Here is a 25,529-nt window from a genome sequence, read left to right as displayed (position 1 = left end):
TTCTGTTTACTTCCTTGCATCTGTTTACAAGAAACCTGTTGAATCACAAAGACAGTTGCTTAACAGTGCTTGGGTAACAGAAAACCACTCTGCTATCATTATCATGTGTTATTGTCTATATATGACATAAAGAGAGCATCTTTTATATCCAAGTAAGGCGACTCCACAAGGCAGGGGTGTTTCGGGATATCTTACCTACATCTGCATACACTTGTGAAGACTGATATTGCGGCATATACTGTGTTGCCATGTCACCAGCTCCAGTCACTGGTGAGTACATGTGACGTGGTGGAGGGGGCATCATGGTTGGGACAGGAATGAAACCAGGCAGAGGAGGATGTGGGGAGCGGTGGATAACTGTGTGGCCACCAGGATGAAACTCTGGTGACTGCGGAACCACAACGACTCTTCGAACACCATTGTCCTCAATGACCTACAAAATGAACATCAGGTTACAAGTCTCTTCTGAAGGAGACAGCAATTCTTCAAATGTATAGAGCAGGAACCTGTACACTATTTATTAGGATTCAAAAGCGTGACAGTCATCATGAAAAATATTTATTCAACAGAGGTACCAAATCAGCCCTGAACAACAAAGTAGTCCTTCTATATAATATGAATGTTATCTAATGTAGACCTCAAAATACTTATGGGTGTAGCTACATAATGAATGAACGTGTATGAATGAACATTATATACACTGACTGGTTTGAGCATAATGGGGTCAGGAATTTCCTTTTCTTTTTCATGACTGAGGGTGGTTCAAAAACCAGTTGTGGAAAGACCAAAGAGAACCAGATATCTTAGGTCCGGGTTAAGAAAAGCATCTGTGACATTGGGGCTTAAAATTATATTTTCCTTTCTCTAGAACCCAGCAGGGTGTGGTGCTGCATTCTTGAAATCCAAGTACCCAGAGGCTGAGGCAAAAGGATCAGAGTTCCCAAACACCTGGATCTACACAGTGAAACCCTGTCTGAAGAAACCACAACCAACCAACAAAATGCTCCCCATCCCACACCATCGCATTCCAAAGGATTACAACTCTGAGTCAAATTTTAATAAAATAATAAATTCTCTGGGTCTCACAGGACCTTTAAAGACAAACAGGAATGCCTAAAAGGTACAGGATTTTATCTTAAAATTAGGATCTCCCCACCAAAACCCAGCATTTCAGGAAAACAGAAAAATTACTATACCAAAGTACTAATTTAAAGGCAGTTCCACTTATATTTAAGGATAGCAAGTTCTGTACCAAAGTATTTGCTTGGTAGGTACAGCATTTATTTGGGTACAGATTTTTGTTTCAGGAACTTAATGGGATTAAAGACTTATCTATGGAAATGTGAAGTGACTTGTCTACAACACTGGGCTGGAATACCAAATGAATTCATAAATTGAAGATTTATTTTATGAATAAGAGTGCTATATCTGCATGTATGCCTTTATGCCAGAAGAGGACATCAGATCCCACTATAGAGGGTTGTGAGCTACCATGTGGTTACTGGGAATCGAACTCGGGGTTTCTGGAAGGGCAGTCAGTACTCTTAATCACTGAGCTATCTCTCCAGAGTTTCTTTTTTTCTTTTTAAAGACAGGGTTTCTAGAGTTTCTCTGTGTAATCATGGCTGTCCTGGAACTCACTCTGTAAACCAGGCTGGCCTCAAACTCATAGAAATCTGCCTGCCTCTGCTACGCTAGTTCTGGGACTAAAGACATGGGCTCCCATCACTGGCTTAATACATGTTATTTCCATGTCTTGCTGGGTCTGCACCAATATCCCATGTCCAGTGAAATGAATGCCTTGAATCTGACTTTTTTCTATTCAACTCCGCTCTGAATTGAAGTCTCTGGCAAATGTTCACCATGCACAGCACAGAGGGAAACTGAGCTGTTTCTGGAACCTGACTAGAAGGGAGTCTGGAGGACATAGTATAACTTTTCAGCCTCAAACCTAGAAGGCACATTAGAGAGTGCTTGAAAGACATTCTCAGTGAATCGAACCCCAGTATCGGCCACAGAGCACTTTCACCTCCATCATTATCTGATTTGTAATTCATAGAAGACAACTAGCTCTGAGAGGGTTTGTAGCCATCTCCACAGCCTTCAACCTTCCTATTCATACCTTCTTCTTCACCAAATCCTGAACCTCTAACTTCAGTTAGGACATTCTTGACAATGATGTACATTGACTCTGTATCTTATACTTTTGTTAAGATTACTTTCATCTTCATTTTGTTTCCTCTCAACCTCTAAACATGTGAATCTATCCATCCAAATCCAGATATAACATTACTTCTTTCATCCAATTAAAAAATGTTTTTGAGCAAAACAAAGAAATGGATAATTTAGGAGAATTTTGTGCAACACAGAGATCTAATCCAGAGTTTACCCTGCCCTCTATAGGGCATCTGGTTATGTCTGGAGACACTGTAGGGGCTTAGTGGGTGCAGAGGTCAGGGATGCTGTAATTGTCTTGTAACACAGGGGACAACTGTGCACAAATTACCCAGGGGAAATGTCTACAGAAGCAGGTCTAGAGATCCTAACACAAGTCTCTATTTAATAGTATTGCTTTGTTGCTGAATTGAGAATAGAGGTGTGAAGGACAAAAGCCACCACTGTCACCAGACAAAAGCTGCTGGTGGGCCACAGAGGGCCAGAGTGGACTGGCCAAGGGTGGAGGAAGGAGGGAGTAAGAAGTGACACTCATTTGCAGATTTAAAGGCAGATTAGCTGATGATTCCACCCCACGCAGGAAGAACAGGAAGGGAGGATAAGACTGTTCCGCTAACTGTGATGAGCAAGGCTGGAGGACAGAGAATGATGGGTTTTTATGGAGTTTAGCATTTAGAGTTTTAGGATTCAGAGATGAGAGTTTCATAAATTTCTAAGCTATCAAAGTGGAAATATTTAGTAGACTGATAAGAACTGGTTTCTAGTTCTAGAAAGATCTAAGGGCAGCCTGTGCACCAGGAGGAAACCACAATTCCTGGCTAGAGTTTGGAAATTGGATGAAATGTGTCAAGGGGGAAGGCTCAATCATGCTAAAAGCTAACAGGGCAGATAGATGGAGAATAAGAACTAGCCACTGGTTTAGCTAATGGGTTATAACTGTGACCCCATGAGAACAGTTTTGGGATAATCAGAGGCAAAACTAGCTGTAGTGGGCTTAAAAGAGAAAGTACACAGAAGAATTAGAGCTAACAGCACAATTTTGGAAAATCTTGTGAAGGGAAATAAGGAAAACAGGGTTGTAGCTGATAACAGAGGGAACATGGACATTGGGTTTTCACAGCCACATCAACATGCTGACACAACACAGAAGGGAAATGCTATAGCAGCACCTTTGAACAGCTGAAGGGGACGGTCTCCTAGTGCTCCAGCAGAGCACTGTTACAGATGAGCATCATGGGTGACAAAAGTGGGACCAGGAGGATTTGCTTGGTTCCCACTGACTGCCTCTCCAGGGGCCTTTCCAGGTTATTTTAGTTATCTCTCCCTCTCCAATGTGGTTTCTATTCTATTGATTCTAAGTCACCTCTTTAATATTCATCACATCACATAATTTGCTCACTTTTCCTATGGATGTTTTATTGGCAGTAATCTCTAAGTTTCTCAAGGGAGAAAATTATTTAATTCTCATGACAATACTGTAAATAAAATACTATTATCTCTATTTTCAGATGATGAAATCAAGTCATAGAGACGTTAAGTAAACTGCCCAGAGCCATACAGGTAGCAGGTGCAGCAGCTAATGTTAGAAGTCAAGCAGCTTGGCTCCTAATGCCATGTTCTTACTAATGCAGAGGATAAGCTAGGAGCAGAGTGGGGAGTCATTACTAAATAGGTTCACCGTAAAGAGTTCTGTGGATGGGTGATGGAATGTGAACATATTTGGTAACAATGAGTGACATATCTAAAAATGTTTAGGTTGGTATAAATATATGCCATATGTACTTTGCCACAACTGCAAATACAAAATACCAAAAATTCCCTTGGGAAACACAAACCAAGCCAAACCAAACCAACACAAAAAGCCAAGAGCTGGACCAGAACCAAAAGAACACGGAGCACTTCAGCACTTCAATGAATGATTTAGGCATCTATAGCTTGAGAGCCAGGTCTGGAGACCTCAAAACTGCCTCAAGTCTCCAGAGATCTAGCTGTTAAGAAGCAGCCAGTATTCAGATACTGAACTCACATGAGCTTGTACTCTGGTCATGAGGAGGAGAGGAAAAGCAGTAAGTTAGTCTGTTAATAAATTAAAACAGATACACATCATCACAGTGCAACTCCTTAAGCACAGATACCATCCAATCGTAATTGGGGAAAGCCCTGTTGAAGGGCAGAAAGGTTGTGTTCAGTATTTGACATTTTATAGTGGATATGCGCTTCCTGACCACAACAAAAGTCTAAGGCAAACTGTTTTGCCCCCTCCCTGCCCCTTTCTTAGTGCCTGGACTAGCACCGGATTTTTTTTTTTGAAGAAATTATATGATTAGAAATATAAGCATTCAATTCAACTAGAATGTTTACTTCTTCCTCATCACTATTGGACTCTTAGGATAACTTCCTCAAGTCCTTGCTTCCTCCCCGCATTTGGTAATCAAGCTCCCCACCTTGAAGTTCTTAAATAATAGTATTTAATGCCCCCTTCCTCTCATCCTCATCCGAGCCCCTGCTCGTTCCCTTCTAGTCTTCCCAGGCCCCTGCTTTTCCCACTTGGCTGTTTTCCAGGAGCAGCCAGGCTGTAGAGGCTTTGAAGAATGACTGATTGAACCCTGAGTGCTGACACAGTGCGAACTGAAACAGCAAGTACAGCCTGAAGGAGTGACCTGAAACATGACTAAGCTAACACTTTACACAATCTACAAGACCCTCCCAGAGGAAGCCCCTCGTCTGAACAACCACCCTCATGCCACTAAAACAAACAAAAGCATTAGCAGTTAAGGGAGGCCTGCTTTATATTCTGGCTAGCTTTGAGCACCGTCATCTTGCCTCCACATCTCAAGCCCTGAATTCGCTATGAACCACAATATCTGGCTCAAGACGACCATATGCACGTGGAGGCCAGCGGCTGACATCAGAGGTTGCCTTAGCAGACAGATGCCCACTCTATTCACTAAGGCAAAATCTCTCACTGAACCCAGTGCTCTCTGATTCTGAGGATCTAGCTACTCAGCTTGCACTGGGTATCCGTCTGTCTTCCAAACGTTGGGATCATACCTCACCTTTCCTTATTAATTTATTTTTATGCAGGTGTTAGTGATGTGAACTCTGATACTCAGGCTTGCTAGCAAGCAGTTTGACCACTAAGCTATCTCCTAACCCCCGGAGAATTTGATGTTGTCATCCAGGAGTTTTATTCACGTAGTTTATAAACTATTCAGTATGTCATTAGCTTTGTCCCTAAAATAGCAAGTTATTCCATCTTGCAAAGCAAAGTTCTTAAGGAATAAGTGAACTGCAGTTCTTCTATTGCCACCATTTGCTTTCTATGTTTTAATCTGCTTTGTCAAACTTTACAATTCTTTCACTTTATTCCCCACTTGCTATCTTAACCTAGTAGGCAATATTTCTGCCTCTAAGTTGTATGCCAGTCTCTTGCAACCTTCCCTTTCCTGTTAAGGAGAATTAATAGCTTATTATTACATCTAACAGAAGGGGCAGGCTCCACAAACAGCTACACTCATTAGTGACAAAGGTGCATGGTCGGTCTTGGCTTACACACCACAAAGAGTCTTTTCTAAACTACTGATCTGGTCATAGGTTTTCTTCCTGCTTCTTAAGGACAAACACACTAGGAATCCAACAACTGAGGTTTCTCAGAGGGTAACATGCTAAAAGGAGACCAGACAGTGGTTACTGTGTGTGCCACTTTACTCCTGCCAAGCCAAACCACCTGCATCTTCCTATAACCATGCATGTGCCCCACTTTTTCCTCCTCCTCCTGGTTTCTTGATGTGTAGCAACACGTTCATGTGTCAGGTTTTGGACAATGTGTCAAGTGATTAGCTTGAGTACAATGTAGATCTTACTAATGTTGTCTAGTACTAGAAATTATTTGTCACAGAATGAAGGCATCTTAACAGAGAAATAAGTCTTACTAGATACAGCATTTCAAAAGTCTGAATTTTTGTTTTTGGAGTACCTCATATACTTCTAACTGATAAATTTCCTAGAGACAATCTTGATTTTTAAATTAATAGTAGTAATAAATTCACTAGCTTCCTACAATGCAAAGATTATGTTAAAACTCATCAATTTACTTGACAAATACTCTGGAACATCTACTATAGTTGAGTACAAGAATATGGATGAAATTAAATAAAAGGCAGCTCCTATCTCCAAGGAACTTAAGACCTCATGGGAATAATAGATGAAAAAAATAGTACAAATAACATGATATAGGGCTTGAAAGACAGACAAAAATTTTAAATGGGGGAATTAACATTCTCTAAGCAACAGCTTTATTAAAATCACGGAGAAAGAAAACCAGTATCAGCGGTATTGCAAAAGTGAAGTACTGTTGGTATCAAGGGAGCATGGGTGTAAGGCAAACCACTCGTCAGGAAATTTATACTTTGCTCAGTTTCCAAGGAGGTGCTCTAAGGAGCTAGCTTAGGCCCTCAATCTAGATGATGGATGGACTTCTAAGGACTTATGGTAGGTGTTTGGTACTGAGGATATAACGACTAGAGTACCTATACCATCTAGTTAAGTTTGACCTCACTCTATTTTTATTCAGCTCTGCTAGCCTCCTCACTGTTCCTAGACATGGGATACACCTTCACTTTAGGTCATCAGCAATAGCTGTTTCTAGAATCCTTTTTCACTAGATAGAAGCAAGGCAAATGTCTACCTTTCCTTAGATTCAGCTTAAGTACCACCATCCCTGTGCGGCTTTCTCCGCTGTGTTATTTTAAAATACAAGCACCTCTACTCTATTTTCTCTTTTGCCCCCACTCTCCTTTTAATACACTCACTTGTTCACTGACTGTTTTTTGTTTGCTTTTTCCATTTTGTAAACTTCAGAGGGAGGTAGAGTCTTGCTTTTGTCATTCTCAAGAGTGGCTGATACGTATCACTACACATCTGGAGAACATTGATGTACATAACAACTGCTAAACCTTATCATCTTCCTAAGAGAGAAAACTAATTAAACTGTGATAAACATATATGATGTCCAGGAGAAACCAGTAAAGGTTTGGAAAAACTGTTTCTATATTTACAATTGAGTGAAATGAGAAGGTTGAGGGTTTTCATAAAAACAAGAAAGCATTGTAAGACAAAAACATAGGCCTAGCACAGTTATTAACTCCAGTACCAGGAGGCAGAGGCAAGGGGATCATGAATTCAAGGCCAAATAAACAACCACTACCACCACCAACAAACAGCAACCACCTCTACAAGAGTACCTTCTAACTAGAATAACTGTCTCACTCCTATGTCTAGAACACATGACACAGTTTAGCAACAATACCACTCAGTAAATGTTTGAAGTGAATTAAGCTAGAGAACAGTCTCTATATAAGTGAACAAACTTCTGAGAAAGAGCAACAGAGCAGCAGAAGAAACAGACTTTATGTCAGCACAAGCTGGAGGAAATCAAGTCAATGCTGTCTAAGTTTTAAAGGTCCCAGAGAGATCAGGTAGGAAAGAAAGCCTTTTGGTCTGGATGCAGTTAAACTTGTATGTAGAACAACACAAACTCCTATCAATGAAGGACTACACAAACTCCTATCAATGAAGGACTCAGTGCTTAAAACTCAAGTAGTCATAGCGACCAGAGGCTATTCTAAAAAGACTACAGGATACTTTTAAATACAAGATCTCATGTGTCTTCATCTCATTACAAGGAGGGCACCGAAAGTCAAGAAAGCCGATATGCCCAAATACCAAGATAAAGGACCCAGTTTCTCTGATTCTCAGTTCCAGGCAACAGCTATCCTCCCCATACAAATTTCTGCTATCATACAAAGGCATGCTTCACAAAGCAAGCAAGAATCCACCAAATATCCTTCAGAGGTCTACTCTAGCCAGGGAGGCTGTTGAGAGGGCTTGTGGAGTACTTAAGTGCAAATTTGGTTCTTGGATAAGAGTATGAGTACTCCCTAATAGGGATTTGGCACAATGAGCACTTACCACAAAGAATCTCAGTGGAAGACACTGTGGTTGTTTGAATGAAATGCAACCCATTAGGAGGTGTGGCCTTTGGGAATAGGTGTGACCTTGTTGGAGAATGTGTGTGTGTGTGTGTGTGTGTGTGTGTGTGTGTGTGTGTGTGTGTGTGTGTGTGTGGTGGGGGAGTGAAGTGGGACAAATAAGGTTTCAAATATACAACCCAGGCCTAGTGTCTCTTTTTCTGTTCCTTCTGCCTGAGGCTCTGGATACAGAACTCCAAATGAATTCTCCAGCACCAAGTCTGTCTGCATGTCACCATACTTCCCGCCATGATGACAATAGACTAAACCTCTGAACTGTAGGTGAGCCCCAATCAAATGCTTTGTTTTATAAGAGTTGCTGTGATCATGGTGTATCTTCAAAGAATAAAAACCCTAACTAAGACAACACTGAATATCTCAGGTCTACAGTTTAATTCAATTTGCCTGCATATGCAATCTAGCTATACTTCATTTAAGTCAGAGCTTGGCAATTCATAATAAGGCTATGGTGTGGATGGGCAGTTGTCTCTTCAATCTCCATGGCTGCAGGGAAGGGCTATGGTGTGGATGGGCAGTGACCTCCATAGTCTCAGGACTGTACACTTAAGTGCTCTTCTGTGAGAGGCAGGTACAGTGTTATGCACCTGCAGTCCATTTCTCAGGAGACTGACCAGGAGGACTGTTAAGTCTGAGGCCAGCCTGGGATATGCAAGGAGACATGAAAACAAATTCTATTCACCACAGTATTGATTACAGGTAGTACCCAAAAGCCTTTATTTGGAACAAGGCCAGAAGTACTACCCTGGCTTTCTTTAAGGGAATAAAGAAAAGCTATGTGCACATAACTGAGTTACACAATTTGTATATCCAAGGAGACAGAACTCTGAATTTTCCTTTGTAATTTAATGCCCAAAAGCAACTCTGAGTGGTGAGGACTACCAATGGTTTTTTTTCCCCCTTCTTTCCTAATCTTTTAAATGGATATACAGAAGATACTGCATTAGATAACATCCAGAACTTTAACAGGATATTTTCACCAGAATCAATGTCATTAGATACACATATAAGGAAATATAACACAAAAGGCATACCTGTGGGGCATATCCAGGAGGCACATAAATAGGAGGCACGGAACCATTTGGGGACATCATTGGAACCTGAGCAGGACCTGAATGGGTTATAGAAATGATACAATAATGCATTGCTGCTTAGCAAGGAGAAGTGAAGAACAATATGACTACTTTACCTAAGCTAAACATTAAGCCAACAGTGGCTGTAATATAATACCATGGAAAGAAATGAAGATTACCAAACTTTTATATAACATTTCCTTTATATTTTAGATAACATTTTATATAAATAAGTTATTATATGTAAGTTTTTATGTAACGTTTACTTTAGAAGTATACAGATTATCTTTCAAGTACACTTACATTTCCCAAACTTGCCCAGTGCTTGCACTAACCTGAGTAATACTTAAAACCTAAGATTTACAGGCTCTCCAATAGAAATGCTCAGTTGGTTTATAATCTCAAATCATTGTATTTACTATACAAACACCTTATGGGACTCTAATGATTGAGCAAGTAGGAAAATCAAACTGAACTTTGTATTTACAAAAAAGTCATCAATTAGAAATACCAAAGGAACCCCCCTTTCTCTGTCACGGGCGGGCGCGCGCGCGCACATGCACGCGCATACACACACACACACACACACACACACACACACACACACACACACACACACACATCAATGAACCAGAATGGGGACTAGCAAGAGGAAGAACTCTTTGATGGGTTCTGCGCAGTGTAGGGTGGTCCTGTCCCTGGGGCTGAGAACAGTCAGAGGGATGTCCATGTGCATTTACTCAGAGACTGTAAATGTTAAAGTCTAGCCTCTGAATACAGGGACATCCTAAACAAGAAACTTGAACTCCACTGCCACTCTAACTTTTACTTTTATGTTGTCATCTTTCACGATAACTTTTATAAATACTATCTTACTCCCTTTTCACCTTTCTTGGAATGAAATAAGAACTTTAGGAAGGTTTTATTCTTTCTAATACAAAAACCTTACTTGTTTTCAATAACTTTTTAAAAAATACCCCATCTTCAGATGCAGTTTCCCATATACACCAACAGTTTTTAATCATTTGAATTTTTATTTCCTTTATTTATTCATTTTAAAGAGGAATTACCCCTTCTAAGAAAATAAAGAATCAGATCTGGTTTTAAAAATGCTCAGGATATTTAGAATTTAACTCAGACAGTGAGGGGAATGTCACCACTGTCAGGCCACCAGGACTGCAGGGTATACAGGACCCAGCAAATCTGGATGGGTTCCAGTCTTTACGGGGGTGGGCAGTGAGCACAGAACCACCCAGGGTGATGGGGGAAGTGAAGGGAGAAAAAAAGAATGCTAAAGAAATGAACTGAGAAGAAAAATACTAAGTCACAGCAAATGAGGGGAAATGAAGAGAAAAGGGTAAGAAAAGAGGAAGACGAGAAAGACAACAGAGAAGCAGGAAGAGGGAAAACATTAAATGGAGGAAAGGAGGGAAAGTAGCAACACAATTCTAAATTGAAGTAAACACTACCAATTAGTTTACTAAATAACACTTGTGAGAGCCTCTTTAAATCCCTATCCAGAAAGGCTTGGTTTCATTCAAAACACTTTTCTGCTCTCTGGAGAAATGGAAAGTTGTACACTAATGTTCCTTTTTATTCATTAACTAATCTACATAAACCAGGAACTAGCTTTCCAAATTCTAAGAACTGGCTTAGATGTTGTTTATAAAATGTGAAACTTGGTTGAAAAAGAATTTATTGAAAATTGTATTTGTTTTCTTAATAGAGGAAATTCTCCCTTGCTGAGCTCCATGCGCTAAAGCTTAGACATCAGGCCCTTTGTACCCACTGCAAAGTTTAATCTTGTGTCAAGTCATTAACATTAGACAGGGACTGACAAAGGCAATGTGGAAATAAACTAGAGCAGGCAGGCATCTTCAAATGCAGACCTGTTCTTTACTCAAAACAATTACAATGGGTGGTCTTGTTTCTACTTAGCCATTAGGATAGTAATTTCCACCTGGTGACACTTGGCGTTGCAGGACACACAGCTGCTGCTGGGCGTCCCACTTTACTAGAACTAAGACTATAACTACGTGAAACACTGCAGTTACAATTCAAAGGGCCCTGCACTGAGTTCTGTTTGTTGTTTGTTCTCAGGCAGGGTCTTCTTTTGTAGCCCAGGCTGGCCTCAAACTCACCATCCTCCTGCCTCAGCCTCCAGAATGCTAGTATTATAGGCATTTATCTCTATACTCAGTTCACATTGTACTTGGATAGCTGCTAAAATAATTCATCATTTAGTTGTAAGAAGAAGTAGCACAAAAACTCCTTTATGATGTGATCATTTTTACTACTTAAGTACATTTTCTAATTAGGAGACAGAAATGCCAGATGGTTAGATTTTTAAGAGGCAATTTGCCAGTACAATACACACAATCTAAAATATTGGTGGGATATATTCAACACTGAGCACAAAACTGCCACACCCCCAATTGATAAACAGTAAACACAGTATATTCAGATCCAAATGCTAACAGCACCATATTGCTTTGTCCTGTGTCCACAGTAACTTTTTATTATAAACACAAATGCCTGATTACCTCCTAGGCCCAACAATACTTTGTAATTCAGGAAGTTCTAGATTAACCACAAACTGTCTTAAATTTGTATGCACCAAAGTAGACAGTCTTCAGGGAATCCAACCTGCTATAAGGGAATGCATAAAATGTTTACCCAGCACAAGAAAGCTTGAACAACTGTGGGTAAACCTAACAGCTCCTTCAGAATTTATAAGCTGTGAGCAAAATATATCCCAAAGCACAGAGTGATTTCATTACTGTTAAGAATGTTTCTTATTTCACAAATCTGCAAAAGAGGGTACAATTCTATTTGTCATTTGCCTTAAATCTGAGAAAGTCCCCGCCCCACACCCCAATTCTTAAAAGTGCCAACAATAACTTAATGCCTAATTCATTTCACCTAGCATAAAACTAATTGCTTCCTCATTAATATACATTATTATTCTAGAAATTTCATTTTTAAAAGAAAAGACAAAACTACAAATTTGTCCAAGCATCTAAAATTAAAATATGCAACGGGCTGCTTACTGCTGGCGTGCACAATGGCTTCCAAATTATCTGATGCCAGTTTTCAGGTCAATCTTAAAAAAAGAAAACCCGAATAAAATCAAGTAGCCAGAACGGGCATTCTGTGAAATATAAAATCAGTCTAGCTCATCTAGTCGACTATTTTCATAACCACGTAACAATCTGGAGTGTTTTTACAGCGAACAGATTTGGCATCTATTAAAAAATCACACAGCACAGCTTTAGGTAAATACAAAGCTTGCTATGTTTTAAAATGAAAGCGAATGCTCAAAAACAGCAAATCTTACCACTCATTTTGTTTCTACAGGGTACAGGAGCAGCAGCGGACAAGAGAAGCCAACAAGGAAACGGCGCAGTACACGTTAGCAGCTTTAATTGGAGAACAGTTTCGGTTTTTTTTTTTTCCCTCAAAGCTGGTAAGAGGAAAAGAGCCTTTGACCGAGTCACGTGACAGCAATCACATGACCTACAGTGAACCGGGAAAGACCGGCAGAGGAAACAGCGCCAAGGGTCCTGCTTGGAAGCTACTGAAACCAAACCTTTAAAAGGCGTCTCCAGCTGCTTCCCCGAATGCACCGCGTCCCACCTTCCTTAAGAGCCAATGTAAATGCTCCTCAAAATAAACCTTACCGAGACGTATTCGACGAAAACCACTCCCTTTTGTGTTTACGGGTTTATTCACCCACCCAGCTGCTGGCTTTCACCTACAAAGTTTGGGGTAAATTAATTTCAAAGCCTTAATCCAAAATGTGAGCGTGTAACATCTGCATTTTATGCTTAATCTTTAGGAATGTCTATACTACACAAAGAATCGCCCACACAATAGACATGGATGACAAATTCCTTAAAGGTGGAATTTATTTCATGCTATTTTTTTTCCTTGCAAGCTGATGTGGGTTTCTGCTTTTATTATCCATTTACTTTCCTTTTTATGGTTTTTAAAAATAAGACTTACTCTGAGGAATAAAGAATGATGTTTAGTGGATAGCACTATTCATATTTACAAAATATGACAGTCATCCAAAAATACTTAGATACCAGGAAAGTGACCTATACTTCAGTTACAAGCTGTGAAAAATGAAGATTTTTCTGGAAGGTCTTTTCATTACTTGTGATGTCATGTAAATTCAGACTGTCAGCCACTCACACGCACCTACAAGAAATGGGTGGGCTCTTTGACGTGCAGCACAGTGGGGCAACAGGATTTGGGCACTGAATGATGCTGAATGTTACAATTAGCCCACCAGCATGGCAGTTTACTACTATTCTTTGACTATCCTGTGGGGAGGTTCAGTTGATCAACCTCAAAGCACATTGGGAGAATCAGAGTTTGCTAAACCAGGGCAGAGGATAACACTGGTTGTTGCTACTCAGTAACTGACAGCTGTCCTAAGTAAAAGTATGAGTACGGACTTTCAGAAGAAATGATTACACAGCAGAGAGGGACCATCCTGAGTGTCCTGCTTGTTAACTCAAGGAGAGGTTTCATTACTAGAGAAGCAGAAACTGAGGGCAGCTAGGTAACTTGTCAAGGGCACACAGGCAGGGTTGCTTCACATGATAATTACATTTTCAAGTGCAGGCCCTGTTTAAAGGCCCAGTGTCTCCCTGGAGGTTAAAAAGAGTTGGGCAAGCCACAGCTGGGGCAGCAGGTTAGTGTGATTTTAAATTTCATATTTTCAACTTTACCAACACTGACACAATTAATTGCTCAGGAGCCTACTAATGGTAAAGGCTACCCTGTACTCCTAGTGACTACAGGGTTTTCTAGGTACTTACTCCTTTGAGTTAAAGTGCCTGTAATAATCTCCATAATTTATTACTTTTCATATAGTTTATAAAAGTGTACAAAGGTTTCTAATTGGAATGATACATTGTTTGACAGCACCATGTGTGTCTAAAAACAGCTGCACTCCACAGTTAGAAAATCAATTCCCCTCATTATTTTCAAGTTTATCCTTACTCAATAATGGACTTGTAGGTAAAGTATGAAAAGATGGTGTGATTCCATCAATTCAAATGGAGAACTAGTGGTCCAACCACTGTCTCCTGTTTTCACCGCAGAGAGCAAACCTTGTCTTGTGAGCACATAATGCCAACAAAATCATTACCACTCTACTGAGATTGATACTGGGAACAGTCACTTGACAAAACCAATTAACACTACTGAGGAATCCCTGCGTCTCCTTCGCATCTAATCCTTGATTTTCAATCTTGAGCGTGCCATGTCTTTCAAGTGCTTAAAGGCTTCTATTCTGTTTGTGTTGTTTTCCTGGATGTCTGTTCTTGGCCAGCTTTTGCTATTCTACATCATCTCTCAGGATGACCTTCCTTACACTCATAAAAGCTTGTGATTCTGCACCTCTGTAGGTTTTCTTCTGGGCTCTAGATCTGTAATATGAAATTCACACAAAATTCAAATCAGTCACTTTCCCATCAATACACACTCTACCTTCTGTATTGCCTTTAAGGCTCTATTTTAGCAGAAATAGTGACAATAACACTAGATTTTATTTTTCCCACTCATCTCACATCATTAACTGGGAAGTTCTGTTGGTTTTATCCCTCAAATATCTCTCAAATCCACCTTCTTTCTTACTGTATTATTATTGCTACAGGAGTAACAAGCTAAAACTATCCCAGTGTTGTCTTACTGGGTCTCCATGTCCCCAGTCCCTTTCAATAAACACCCCCAAAACTACTGTGAACATGAATTTAAAAAGAATCGAGTTTGTCTTCTCTGCTTAAAAATCCTTCACTGTTTATGAAATCAAGTCTAAGTGATTACACTTAAGCTGATGAAATACAACTCTATTCCAGTCAATACTGAGTGAATATACTGTCTGCCCCTTGCAACAAAATATTTTCAAACTAATTTTGGCATAACTTGATACTTTATTATCTCTATATCCTAAACAATAACAATAGCATGTGGCAGATTTTTATGGGGCAGATGAAAACCTGACTTAACATGTCTTATAAGAGAGTAACCATGCGAAGGAACCCAACGCCTCAGACTCCTATGGAATGGCAAGGCCTTCCTGGTTCAGGCTTAGGGGATGGCAGAGGCTTCTGGGGTCTAGCACTGACTCCAGGGACTATGGACTGTCAGCTAAAACCAGTGTGCATAGGAATGTGTCAATTGCAGCTTCCTCCTTGGGGATAACTGCCTCCTGACAGTTCCTACAGAGTCTTCCTTCTGAGGCTAGCTAAACCTATGCTCCCTCCCCTACCTCCACTATGGTGCTGCATGAACAAGCTGAGATTCCAGCAGAGTACACGGGGAGTCCCAGCTCTGTGTGTGTGTGTGAGTGAGTGAGTGAGTGAGAGAGAGAGAGAGAGAGAGAGAGAGAGAGAGAGAGAGAGAGAGAGAGAGAGAGAGAGAGAGAGAGAGAGAGAGAGAGAGAGAGAGAGAGGCTGAAAATTATTCAAAACAGGGACCATATCACTAACACTGAGACTTTTAACTAGTGGTAACTCTAGTAACAGTTAGGGTAGTAGTATACCATCAAATATTGTTGTCAGAAGTCAGTAACACCTACTGCAACAAAAGAAAACAAAAGGTCTTATTTGCTCAGAATCACTGATAGATACAAAAGGAAAGCTGGGCGTGGTGGTGTATTCAGGAGGCTGAGAAAGGCAGATGTCTATGAATTCCAGGCCATCTTGGTCTCTATAGTGAGTCCCATGCTAACCAAGGCCACATTGGAAGACCTCTAAACAAATAAACAAAGCATTTCACCTAAAAACAAAAAAGATATAAAAGAACAGGTATGCAATTCAATGAGTTATTCTTTATAATTTAATTTTTTATCTTGAGAATTCCATACATAAATCGCCTGCTTTCCAACTCTTCCTGTGTTGTCCTCTATGGTGGTTTGAAAAAAATGGCACCCAAAGGGAGTGACACTAGTGGGAGGTGTGGCCTTGTTGGAGGAAGTGTGTCACTGTGGAGGCCGGCTTTGAGGTCTCCTCTATGTCATCACACCCAGTGAGAGAGATCACTTCCTGTTGCCTGTCAAGATGTAGAACTCTCAGTTCCCTCTCCAGCATCATGGCTGCCTGCAAGCTGTCCCACCATGATGATAACGGACTGAACCTCTGAACTGTAGCAAGCAACCCAATTCAATGTTTTCCTTTATAAGAGTTGCTGTGGTTATGGTGTCTCTTCACAGCAATAGAAACCCTAAGACACTCCCATCCTGAATTCATGACCACTTCTATAATTACACACACACACACACACACACCTGATTCCAAATAATGCTGCCTATGGACATGTGTTTAGGGCTAACCATTACAGCTCTTCATTTAAGGCTGGGGCCTCTAACTTTCCATCTGTTCTGGCACTTGGATTAGTTACTGATTTACACATCTGTTTTATTCAGAGTTAAGAGGTACAGAATCCCTATCTTATATAGAAGACAGTATCTTCTACGAGTCTCCTTGGTCCTTTTACTTCTGCAATTCTTGTCACCTCTCTTTGTTAATATTCCCTGAACCTTACGTGGAGGAGTTATATTGCAGATTTAACTGGGGCTGGGTACCCCGTGGCCATTTAACCTCTGCAGCAACTGTCATCTGTTGTAGAAAGAAGCTTCTTGGAGTTGGAGAGATGGCTCAGCCATGAAGAGCACTGGATGCCCTGCAGAGGAAGCTGGCTTGCTTCCTACACTCACATGGAGGCTCACAGCCATCTGTAACTCTAGTTCCAGGAGATCTGATGCTGTCTTATGGCTCAGGATGACAAGCACAAATGTGGTACACAAGCACTCATGCAGGCAAACCATCACACATGGAAATAAAGAATGATGAGGGCTGAGAATGACATTTATCTGTAGGTATAAGGATAAACAGAGTATCACTGAAAGCTACATTAATTTAGGAAAATGGCAGCAGTTGGGTTCCTTTAGAGTGTTTGACCCCTCTAACCACAGGTTGTTGGCTAGGTTTACAGTTCAGGGATGAGCTCCTTCCTACTGGGAGGTCTTAACTCCAACCAGCCAGCTGTGTGAGGGAGGAAGGGAGGGAGGGAGGAAAGGAGGGAAGGAAAAAGAAATTCTATGGCTCCTGAAGGAATATTATCACCCCATGTGGGATAACTCCATTTGAAGTGTGTGTGTGTGTGTGTGTGTGTGTGTGTGTGTACTCCTAAACAGACATACACACATACAGACATACACACACTCAATGACTTTCTGAAAAACTTTAGTGTTATTTATCCTACCACCCTCTGACTCTACCTCTCTGTTAGCTTTACTCCCTCCCCTTACCAAAGTAAGTCACCACCCTGTTTCCCCATTTCCCTCTGTATATCATGTGTCCCACTATCCCCCTCTCTAGGGCTCCTTCTTTCTCCCACCCACCAGGCGCTCTCTCTCCTGTCTCTCTCCTCTCTTCTCTCTCTCTCTCCTCTCTTCTCTCCTCTCTCTCTCTCTCTCTCTCTCTCTCTCTCTCTCTCTCTCTCCCTCCCTCCCTCCCTCCCTCCCTCCCCGCTCCCCCTTCCCCCCTTTCCTAGCTTCTGGGCCGACTCCAAAGTTATACAATCAAATCCAAGGATCAGAGAGAGGATCCACAGCACACCGCATTTGTCTAAGTCTGGGTTATCTCAGAGTATTTCCAGTTCCATGTATTTGCCTGCTAATTTCATTTTTGTTTTTGCTTTTTTTCTTGAAATACCACTGTCAGTCAATTCTAGAGTATTAATAAAGCAGTATAACATGCTAAGTTTCCAGAACATGGGGGTAACAGTCCAATAGTAAGCACAGATAGTAAACAATCATGTTTTTCTTTAAAGCTGAATAGAATTCATTTGTTTATTACCACATTGATTATTCATTCATCATCAGACATCTAGGCTGCTTCTATCTCTTAGCTATTGTGAATAGAGTGTCAATAAACACAGCTGAGCAAGTTGCTCTGTAGTAAGATATTTAGTTCTCCGGGTACATTCCAAGAAGTATTATAAATGGGTCATATGGCAGATCTATTTTTAGTTTTCTAAGGTTTCTCCATACTGATTTCCATAATGACTGCACCAGTTTGCAATCTCACCAGCAATGAATTGAGGTTTCCCCTTTCCCTGCATCAGCGTAACATTTCTCACTTGTTTTCTTGATCTTAGCTATTCTGACTAGAGTATGATAAAATTTCAAAGTCGTTTTTATTTGCATTTCCATAATTGCTAAGTGAACATTTTTTTTAAGTTTTAAAGCCATTTTTGTTTCTTTCGAGAACTCTCTGTTCAGACTGGCAGTCCATTCTTCAGTAAGGTCATTTGCTTTCCTGACTGTTCTTTTGAGTTCTTCATAGACTCTGACTAGGAAACCTCTACAAGACACATGTCTAGCAAAGACGGTCTCCCATTCTGTGTGCTTCCTCTTCACTCAGCCGGTCATTTCCTTTGCTAGATGGAAGCTTTGTAGTTTTATGAGGTCCATTTATCAGTTCCTTAATTCCAGGGCAAAAAGAGTCCTACTCAGAAACCCCTTTCTTACACTTGTATGCTGGAGGCACTGCCTATGTTTTCTCCTAGCGGTTTTGATATTTCAGGTCTCATGTTGAGGTCTCTGATCCATTGGGAACTGATTTTGGTGCAGGGTGATAGACATGTGTCTAATGCATTCTTTACCTTGTGGACACTCAGTTTTCTTTGCATCATGTACTGAAGACAGTTTTCCCTCTAGCATGTATTTTTGGCATCTTGGTCAAATCGTAGTCATATGTAATTTGGTGCCTTTGAATTTGGGACTTGTATTCTGTTCCATTGATCTATGTGTATTTGTGGCAGGACCATGCTGCCTTCATTCCTCTAGCTCTGCAGTACAACTTCAAATCAGGTGTGGTGACTCCCGCTAGCATTGTTCTTTCTGTTCAGGACTGCTTTGGCTCTCTCGAGTTTTTTATGTACAAGTGAACTTAGAATATTATTTTCTATTTCTGTGAAGAATTTGGAATGTTTTGGGATTTTACGGAATCTATACTCTTATTTTAAATTTAAATTTAAATTAGAAACAAGGTTGCTTCACATGTCAATCCCAGGTCCCTCTCCCTTTCCCTCCCCTCCGCCCACACCCTCCCACCAAACCCCCAAAAGCCCCTCATTTCCACAGGGAGGGTGATGCCCTCCATGGGGTGTTCATAGTCTGCCATTTCATCCAGAGCAGGGCCTAGACCCTCCCTCAAGAGTTCAGGGAGAGAGTTTATCTCTCATTGTGGAATGGGCACCCAAAGTCCATTTGTATGCCAGGGATAAATACTGATCTACTACACAAGATTCCCTAGGACTCCTCACTGACACCCACATTCAGGGGGGTCTTGATCAGTCCCATGCAGGATTCCCAGCCATCAGTCTGGGATTCTATAGCTCACCCTTGTCAGGTCAGCTGTTTCTGGGGGTTAAACCAGCCCAGTCTTAACCCCTTTGCTCATCAGTCCTCCCTCTCTGTCACTGGGTTCCTTGAGTTCAGCTCAATGTTTAGCTGTGGGAGTTGCCTCTGCTTCCATAAGCCATTGAATGAAGCTTCTGTTTCCCAGACTCTCTGGGCATGGGGTTGTAGGCTGGCACTCCCCAGATATATGTGGGCTGGAGAGACGGCTCAGCCGTTAAAGGCTAGGCTCACAACCAAAAATATAAGGGCTACTGATTTTCTTGAGTTGATCTTATAGCCTGCCACTATGCTGAAGGTGTTAATCAGCTGGAAGAGTTCCCTGGTAGAGTTCTTTGGGTCATTTATGTAAACTATCATATCATCTGCAAATAGTGAAAGTTTGATCTCTTCCTTCTCAATTTGTATCCCCTTCATCCCCTTTTGTTGTCGTATGGCTCTGGCTAGAACTTCAAGTACAATGTTGAAAAGGTATGGAGAGAATGGACAGCCTTGTCTTGTTCTTGATTTTAGAGGAATTGCGTTGAGGTTCTGTCCATTTAGTTTGATGTTGGCTGTTGGTTTGCTGTGCATAGCTTTTATAATGTTTAGGTATGTTCCTGTTATCCAGAATCTCTCCAAGACCTTTATCATGAAGGGGTGTTGGATTTTGTCAAAGGCTTTTTCTGCATCTAGTGAGATGATCATGTGATTTTTGTTTCTCAGCTTCTTTATATGGTGGATTACATTGATGGATTTTTATATGTTGAACCATCCCTGCATCCCTGGGATGAAGCCAACTTGATCATGTTGGATGATTTTTCTGATGCGCTCTTAGATTGGATTTGCCAGTATTTTATTGAGTATTTTTGCATCAGTGTTCATGAGGGATATTGGTCTGAAGATCTCTTTCTTAGTTGTATCTTTGTATGGTTTGGGTGTCAAGGTTATTGAAGCCTCGTAGAAAAGAGTTTGGCAAAGACTCTTCTGCTTCTATTGCGTGGAATACTTTGAGAAGAATTGGTATAAGCTGATCTTTGAATTTCTGGTAGAATTCTGCACTGAGGCCATCTGGACCTGGGTTTGTTTGTTTGTTTGTTTGTTTTGGTTGGGAGATTTTTTTATGACTGATTCTATTTCCATAGGGGTTATAGGTCTATTTAAATTGCTTATCTGTTCTTGATTTAATTTTGGCAAGTGATAGCTATCCAGAAAATTGTTCACTTCCTTTAATTTTTCGAATTTTGTGTAGTACAGGTTTTCAAAGTATGACCTGATGATTCTCTGAATTTCCTCAGAGTCCATTGTTATGTCCCCTTTTCATTTCTGATTTTGTTAATTTGCATGTTCACACTGTCATTTGGTAAGTTTGGACAGTGACTTGTCTATCTTGTTGATTTTCTCAAAGAACCAACCCTTTGTTGCATTGATTCTTTGTATTGTTTTCCTAGTTTCTACTTTATTGATTCCAGCCATCAGTTTTATTATTACCTGTTGTCTACTCCTCCTGGGTGAGTTTGCTTGTTTGTGTTCTAGAACTTTCAGCTGTGCTATTAATTCTCTAGTGTTACTATTCTCCAATTTCTCCATGTAGGCACTTAGTGCTAAGAACTTCTCCCGTAGCACAGCTTTTCAAAGTGTCCCATAGGTTTGGGTATGTTGTGTCTTCATTCTCATTGAATTCTAAGAAGTCTTTAATTTTTTTTTATTTCTTATTTGACCCAGGAATGGTGCAATTGTGCATTATTCAATTTCCTTGAGTTTGTAGGGTTTCTGCAATTTGTGTTGTTGTTGACTTCTAATTTTAATGCACGGTGGTCTGATAAGATGCATGGAGTTATTACAATTTTTTGTACCTGCTGAGGTTTGATGTTTGCCAAGTATGTGGTCGATTTTTGAGAAGGTTCCATGTGGTGCTGAGAAGAAGGTATATTCTTCTTTTTTATTTGGATGGAATGTTCTATAGATGTTTGTTAATCCCAATTGGGTCATAACTTCTATTAGCCCCTTTGCTTCTTTGTTAATTTTCTATCTGGTATTCCTGTCTAGTGGTGAGAGTGGGGTATTGAAGTCTCCCACTATAAGTGTGTGGGGCTTTACATGTGATTTGAGTTTTAGCAATGTTTCTTTTACAAACGTGAATGCCTTTGTATTTGGGGCATATATGTTCAGAATTGAAACTTCATCTTGGCGTATTTCTCCTGTGATGAGTATATAATGACCTCCTTCATCTCTTTTGATTGATTTTATTTTTGAGTCTAATTTGTTAGGTATTAGGATTTCTACCCCCGCTTGTTTCTTGAGTCTATTTGATTGGCAAATCTTTTCCTAACCTCTAACTATGAGGTAGTGTCTGTCTTTGAGGATGAGGTGTGTTTCTTGTATGCAGCAGAAGGATGGACTCTGTCTTCAAATCCATTCTGTTAGCCTGTGTCTTTTTATGGGCGAGTTAAGACCAGTAATATTGAGGGACATTAATAACCATTAATTGCTCATTCTTCTTTGATTTGGAATGGTTGTTGTTGGTGGAATTGTGTGGGATTCCACCCCTTTTTTGGGGTGGAATTATCTAATGACTATGTTTTCTTGTTTATAGTTAACTTCCTTGGGTTGGAGTTTTGCTTCCAGAACTTTCTGTAGGGCTAGGTTAGTGAATATGTATTGCTTCAATCTAGTTTTGTCATGGAATATCTTGTTTTCTCCATCTATAGTGATTGAAAGCTTTGCTGGGTATAGTATCCTGGGCTGGCATCCATGGTCTCTCAGTGTTGGTAGAATATCTATCCTGGACCTTCTGGCTTTCAGAGTTTCCATGGAGAAGTCAGGTGGAATTTTGATAGGTTTGCCTTTATATGTTACTTGGCCTTTTTCCTTAGCTGCTCTTAATATTCCTTCTTTATTCGGTATGCTTGGGGTCTTGATTATGATGTGGCGAGGGGACTTTTTTTGTGATCCACTCTATTTGGTGTTCTGTAAGCTTCTTGTACCTTCATTGGCACGTCTTTCTTTAGGTTGAGTAAGTTTTCTTCTATGATTTTGTTGAATATGTTTCCTGCCCCTTTGAGGTGGTTTTCTTCACCTTCTTCTATACCTATTATTCTTAGGTTTGGTCTTTTCATGGTGTCCCAGATTTCCTGGATGTTTTGTGTTAGGGATTTGTTGGACTTAATATTTTCTTTGGTTGATGAATCAATTTCCCCTAGTGTATCTTCAACACCTGAGATTCTCTCTTCCATCTCTTGTATTCTGTTGGTTATGTTTGTATCTGTAGTACCTGACCATTTGCCCAGCTTTTCTATTACCAGTATTCCTTCAGACTGTGTGTTTTTTTATTGTCTCTATTTCAATTTTCAACCCTTGCACTGTTTAGACTGTTTCTTGCAATTTTTGCTTTGTCTTTTCATCCACTTGTTGCATTTTAAAAATTTTTTTTGGTTTGTTTGTTCTTCCATTTGTTGCTTTTTTTTTTGGTTTGCTTTTTCTTCTATTTCTTGCAGTTTTTGGTTTGCTTTTTCTTCTATTTCTTGCATTTTTTGATTTGTTTTTTCTTCCATTTCTTTGAGGAATTTTCCTATATCCTCCTTTAAGGCCTCTATCATTTTCATGAAGTTGTTTTTAAGGTCATTCTATTCTGCTTCATTTACATTGGAATGTTGGAGTCTGGCTAGTGTGGAGTGTCTAGAATCTGGAGGTGTCATATTTGTTTTTCAATTGCTGAGTGTTTTTGTCATCTTTGTCTCTTTCCCATCTCTTCTTCTAGTGGGTACAGAAAGAGCCCCTTACTGGTCTGGTGGTTAGGGAACCAGAGTTCCCTTTCGGTGGGTGCAAGCAAGTCAATACTCTGGTAGTTCTCCTCTTCCTGGTCCCTAGTCCTGGTTCCGTGGGTGGAGAAGAAGACTGGGAATCTGGGGTGCATAGGCTCCCACTGGAGGTCTGCAGGTACTGGTCCCCTAGTCCCGTTGGTGGAGGAGAAGAGCAGGAATCTGGGGTGTGGGGCTCCTGTTGGGAGGGGGGGACTCTGTAGCAGTACCCAGGCAGGCCTGGGTTATAGGGCCTGGTTTACTTGGCCCCGTTGGTGGAAAAGAAAATCAGGAATCTGGGGTGCATGGCTCCCGCTGGGAGGGGAAGCTCTGTAGTGGCCCCCAGGCATTCCCCAGGCATGGAAGGCAGGCCTGGATACAGGGCCCTGTTTACCTGGTCCCCTGGTGCCGTTGGTGGAAGAGAAGGCCAGGTATCTGGGGTGCATGGCTCCCGCCAGGAAGGGGCTCTGTAGCAGTCCCCAGGCACTGGATGGCAGGCCCAGATACAGGGCCGGGTTTACCTGGTCCTCTGGTCCCATTGGTGGGAGAGAAGGCCAGGTATCTGGGGTGCATGGCTCCTGCCAGGAGGGGAGGCTCTGTAGCAGTCCCCAGGCACTGGAAGCGAATCTATACTCTTCTTAAGGTGGTCATTTTTTCCAATGTTAATTATACCAATCATGAGCATGGGAGATCTTTCCATTTTATAATGTCTTCAATTCATTTCATCGGAGAGATATTCAAAGTTTGCATTATAGATGTCCTTCACTCCTTGGTTAGGTTTATTCTTAGATTTGGGGGGAGATCACTGCTGTGAATGAATGCTCCCATGATCTTTCTCAATATGTTTGTTACTGGTATGTTGAAAAACTACTGAGTTTTAGAAGTTAATTTTGTATCCTGCTACTACTTTGGTAAGGTTATTCCTAGAAAATTTCTAGAAACTTTGGTGGATTTTGGGGGGATCTTTATATATAATATCTACAAATAGAAATGATTTTCTTTTCCCATTTGTATCCCTTTTATTTCCTCCTCTTATGTGCTGTAGCTGGTACTTCAAGTACTATAATGAAAATGTGGCGAGAATGGATAGTCCTAGCTTGTTCCTGTTTTCCACAAGATTGCTTCAGACTTTCTCTATTTAGGATGATGCTGTCTGAGGATATGTGACATACAACTTTTATGAAGTTGAAGTATGTTCCCTCTAGTTCTACCCTGTGTACACATACACGCTTTTACTTTTTTTTGCCTTAGAGTGATGTCAGTCACTTTGCAGGTCAGGTCACACAGTTACCATTTTCTTTCTCTGTAACTTTCTCATATTTAATACTAAGTTGCACACTTTAAAATTTTTTACATTATATGATATAGAACAATAGAAATAACTAAGCCTGATGCATTTTGGATTAATTGGGGATGGGAGTGAATAGGGCTAAGTGAAGTCAGACCCACGAATATTAACCAGCTATCAATACACAAGTCTATTTTAATGTACAATCAACAAATGCCTGAGACTGACTAACCAACTACTGATTAACCAAGTAAACACATGGGAAGGAAAGCACACAGAAGCAAGTCTCTTCTATGCTATCATATCAAAGGATAGTCAAAGATGGAGGAATTTAACTTCAGAATTAAAAAGACATTTTAGCGGGTGCTAGAGAGATGACTCGGTGGTTAAGAGCACTAGCTGTTATTCCAGAATTCCTGGGTTTAATTCCCAGCAACAACACAGCAGTTTACAACTGTCTGTAGCTCTAGTCTCAAGAGATCTGATTGCCTTTTCTGATGTACCTACATCCATGTAAACAAAACACTCATACACATAAAATAAATATATCGCTATTTTAAAAAGACCTTTCAGTAAACCAAACTTAATGAAAAGTCACTGTATCATCCTTATTTTTTCCATCTTTTACGCCTAAATCTTTTCTTCAAACTTGTGAAGCAATACTGAGGTACAAGAGACAAGCCTCCTCTCTCTAGGTTGGCTGACCCCCAGTGATGAGAGAAAGAGGAC

The 25,529-nt window shown here is 40.6% G+C and overlaps 1 protein-coding gene across 4 annotated transcripts in view; it reads right to left on the bottom strand.

The window, feature by feature from the left end:
* Window positions 1–25,529, bottom strand: part of Fndc3a (fibronectin type III domain containing 3A) — a 152,747-nt gene that overhangs the window by 44,278 nt on the left and 82,940 nt on the right. For 3 of the 4 annotated variants that reach the window (XM_040732668.1, XM_040732714.1, XM_040732755.1), the window contains 2 exons: window positions 9,257–9,333; window positions 196–433 (listed from right to left, as the gene is read on the bottom strand). In XM_040732668.1, the coding sequence (XP_040588602.1) occupies window positions 196–433; window positions 9,257–9,333 (315 nt within the window). Of the gene's footprint in view, window positions 1–195; window positions 434–9,256; window positions 9,334–12,632; window positions 12,886–25,529 lie in introns of those variants that run through there. The other variant, XM_040732801.1, reaches the window with a different exon arrangement.

The sequence above is a fragment of the Mesocricetus auratus genome, unplaced genomic scaffold (assembly GCF_017639785.1).
Source record: "Mesocricetus auratus isolate SY011 unplaced genomic scaffold, BCM_Maur_2.0 Super-Scaffold_2245, whole genome shotgun sequence".
NCBI lineage: Eukaryota > Metazoa > Chordata > Mammalia > Rodentia > Cricetidae > Mesocricetus > Mesocricetus auratus.
The sequence above is the reverse complement of the archived record's forward strand: the minus strand, read 5'-3'. Positions and strand labels throughout refer to the sequence as shown.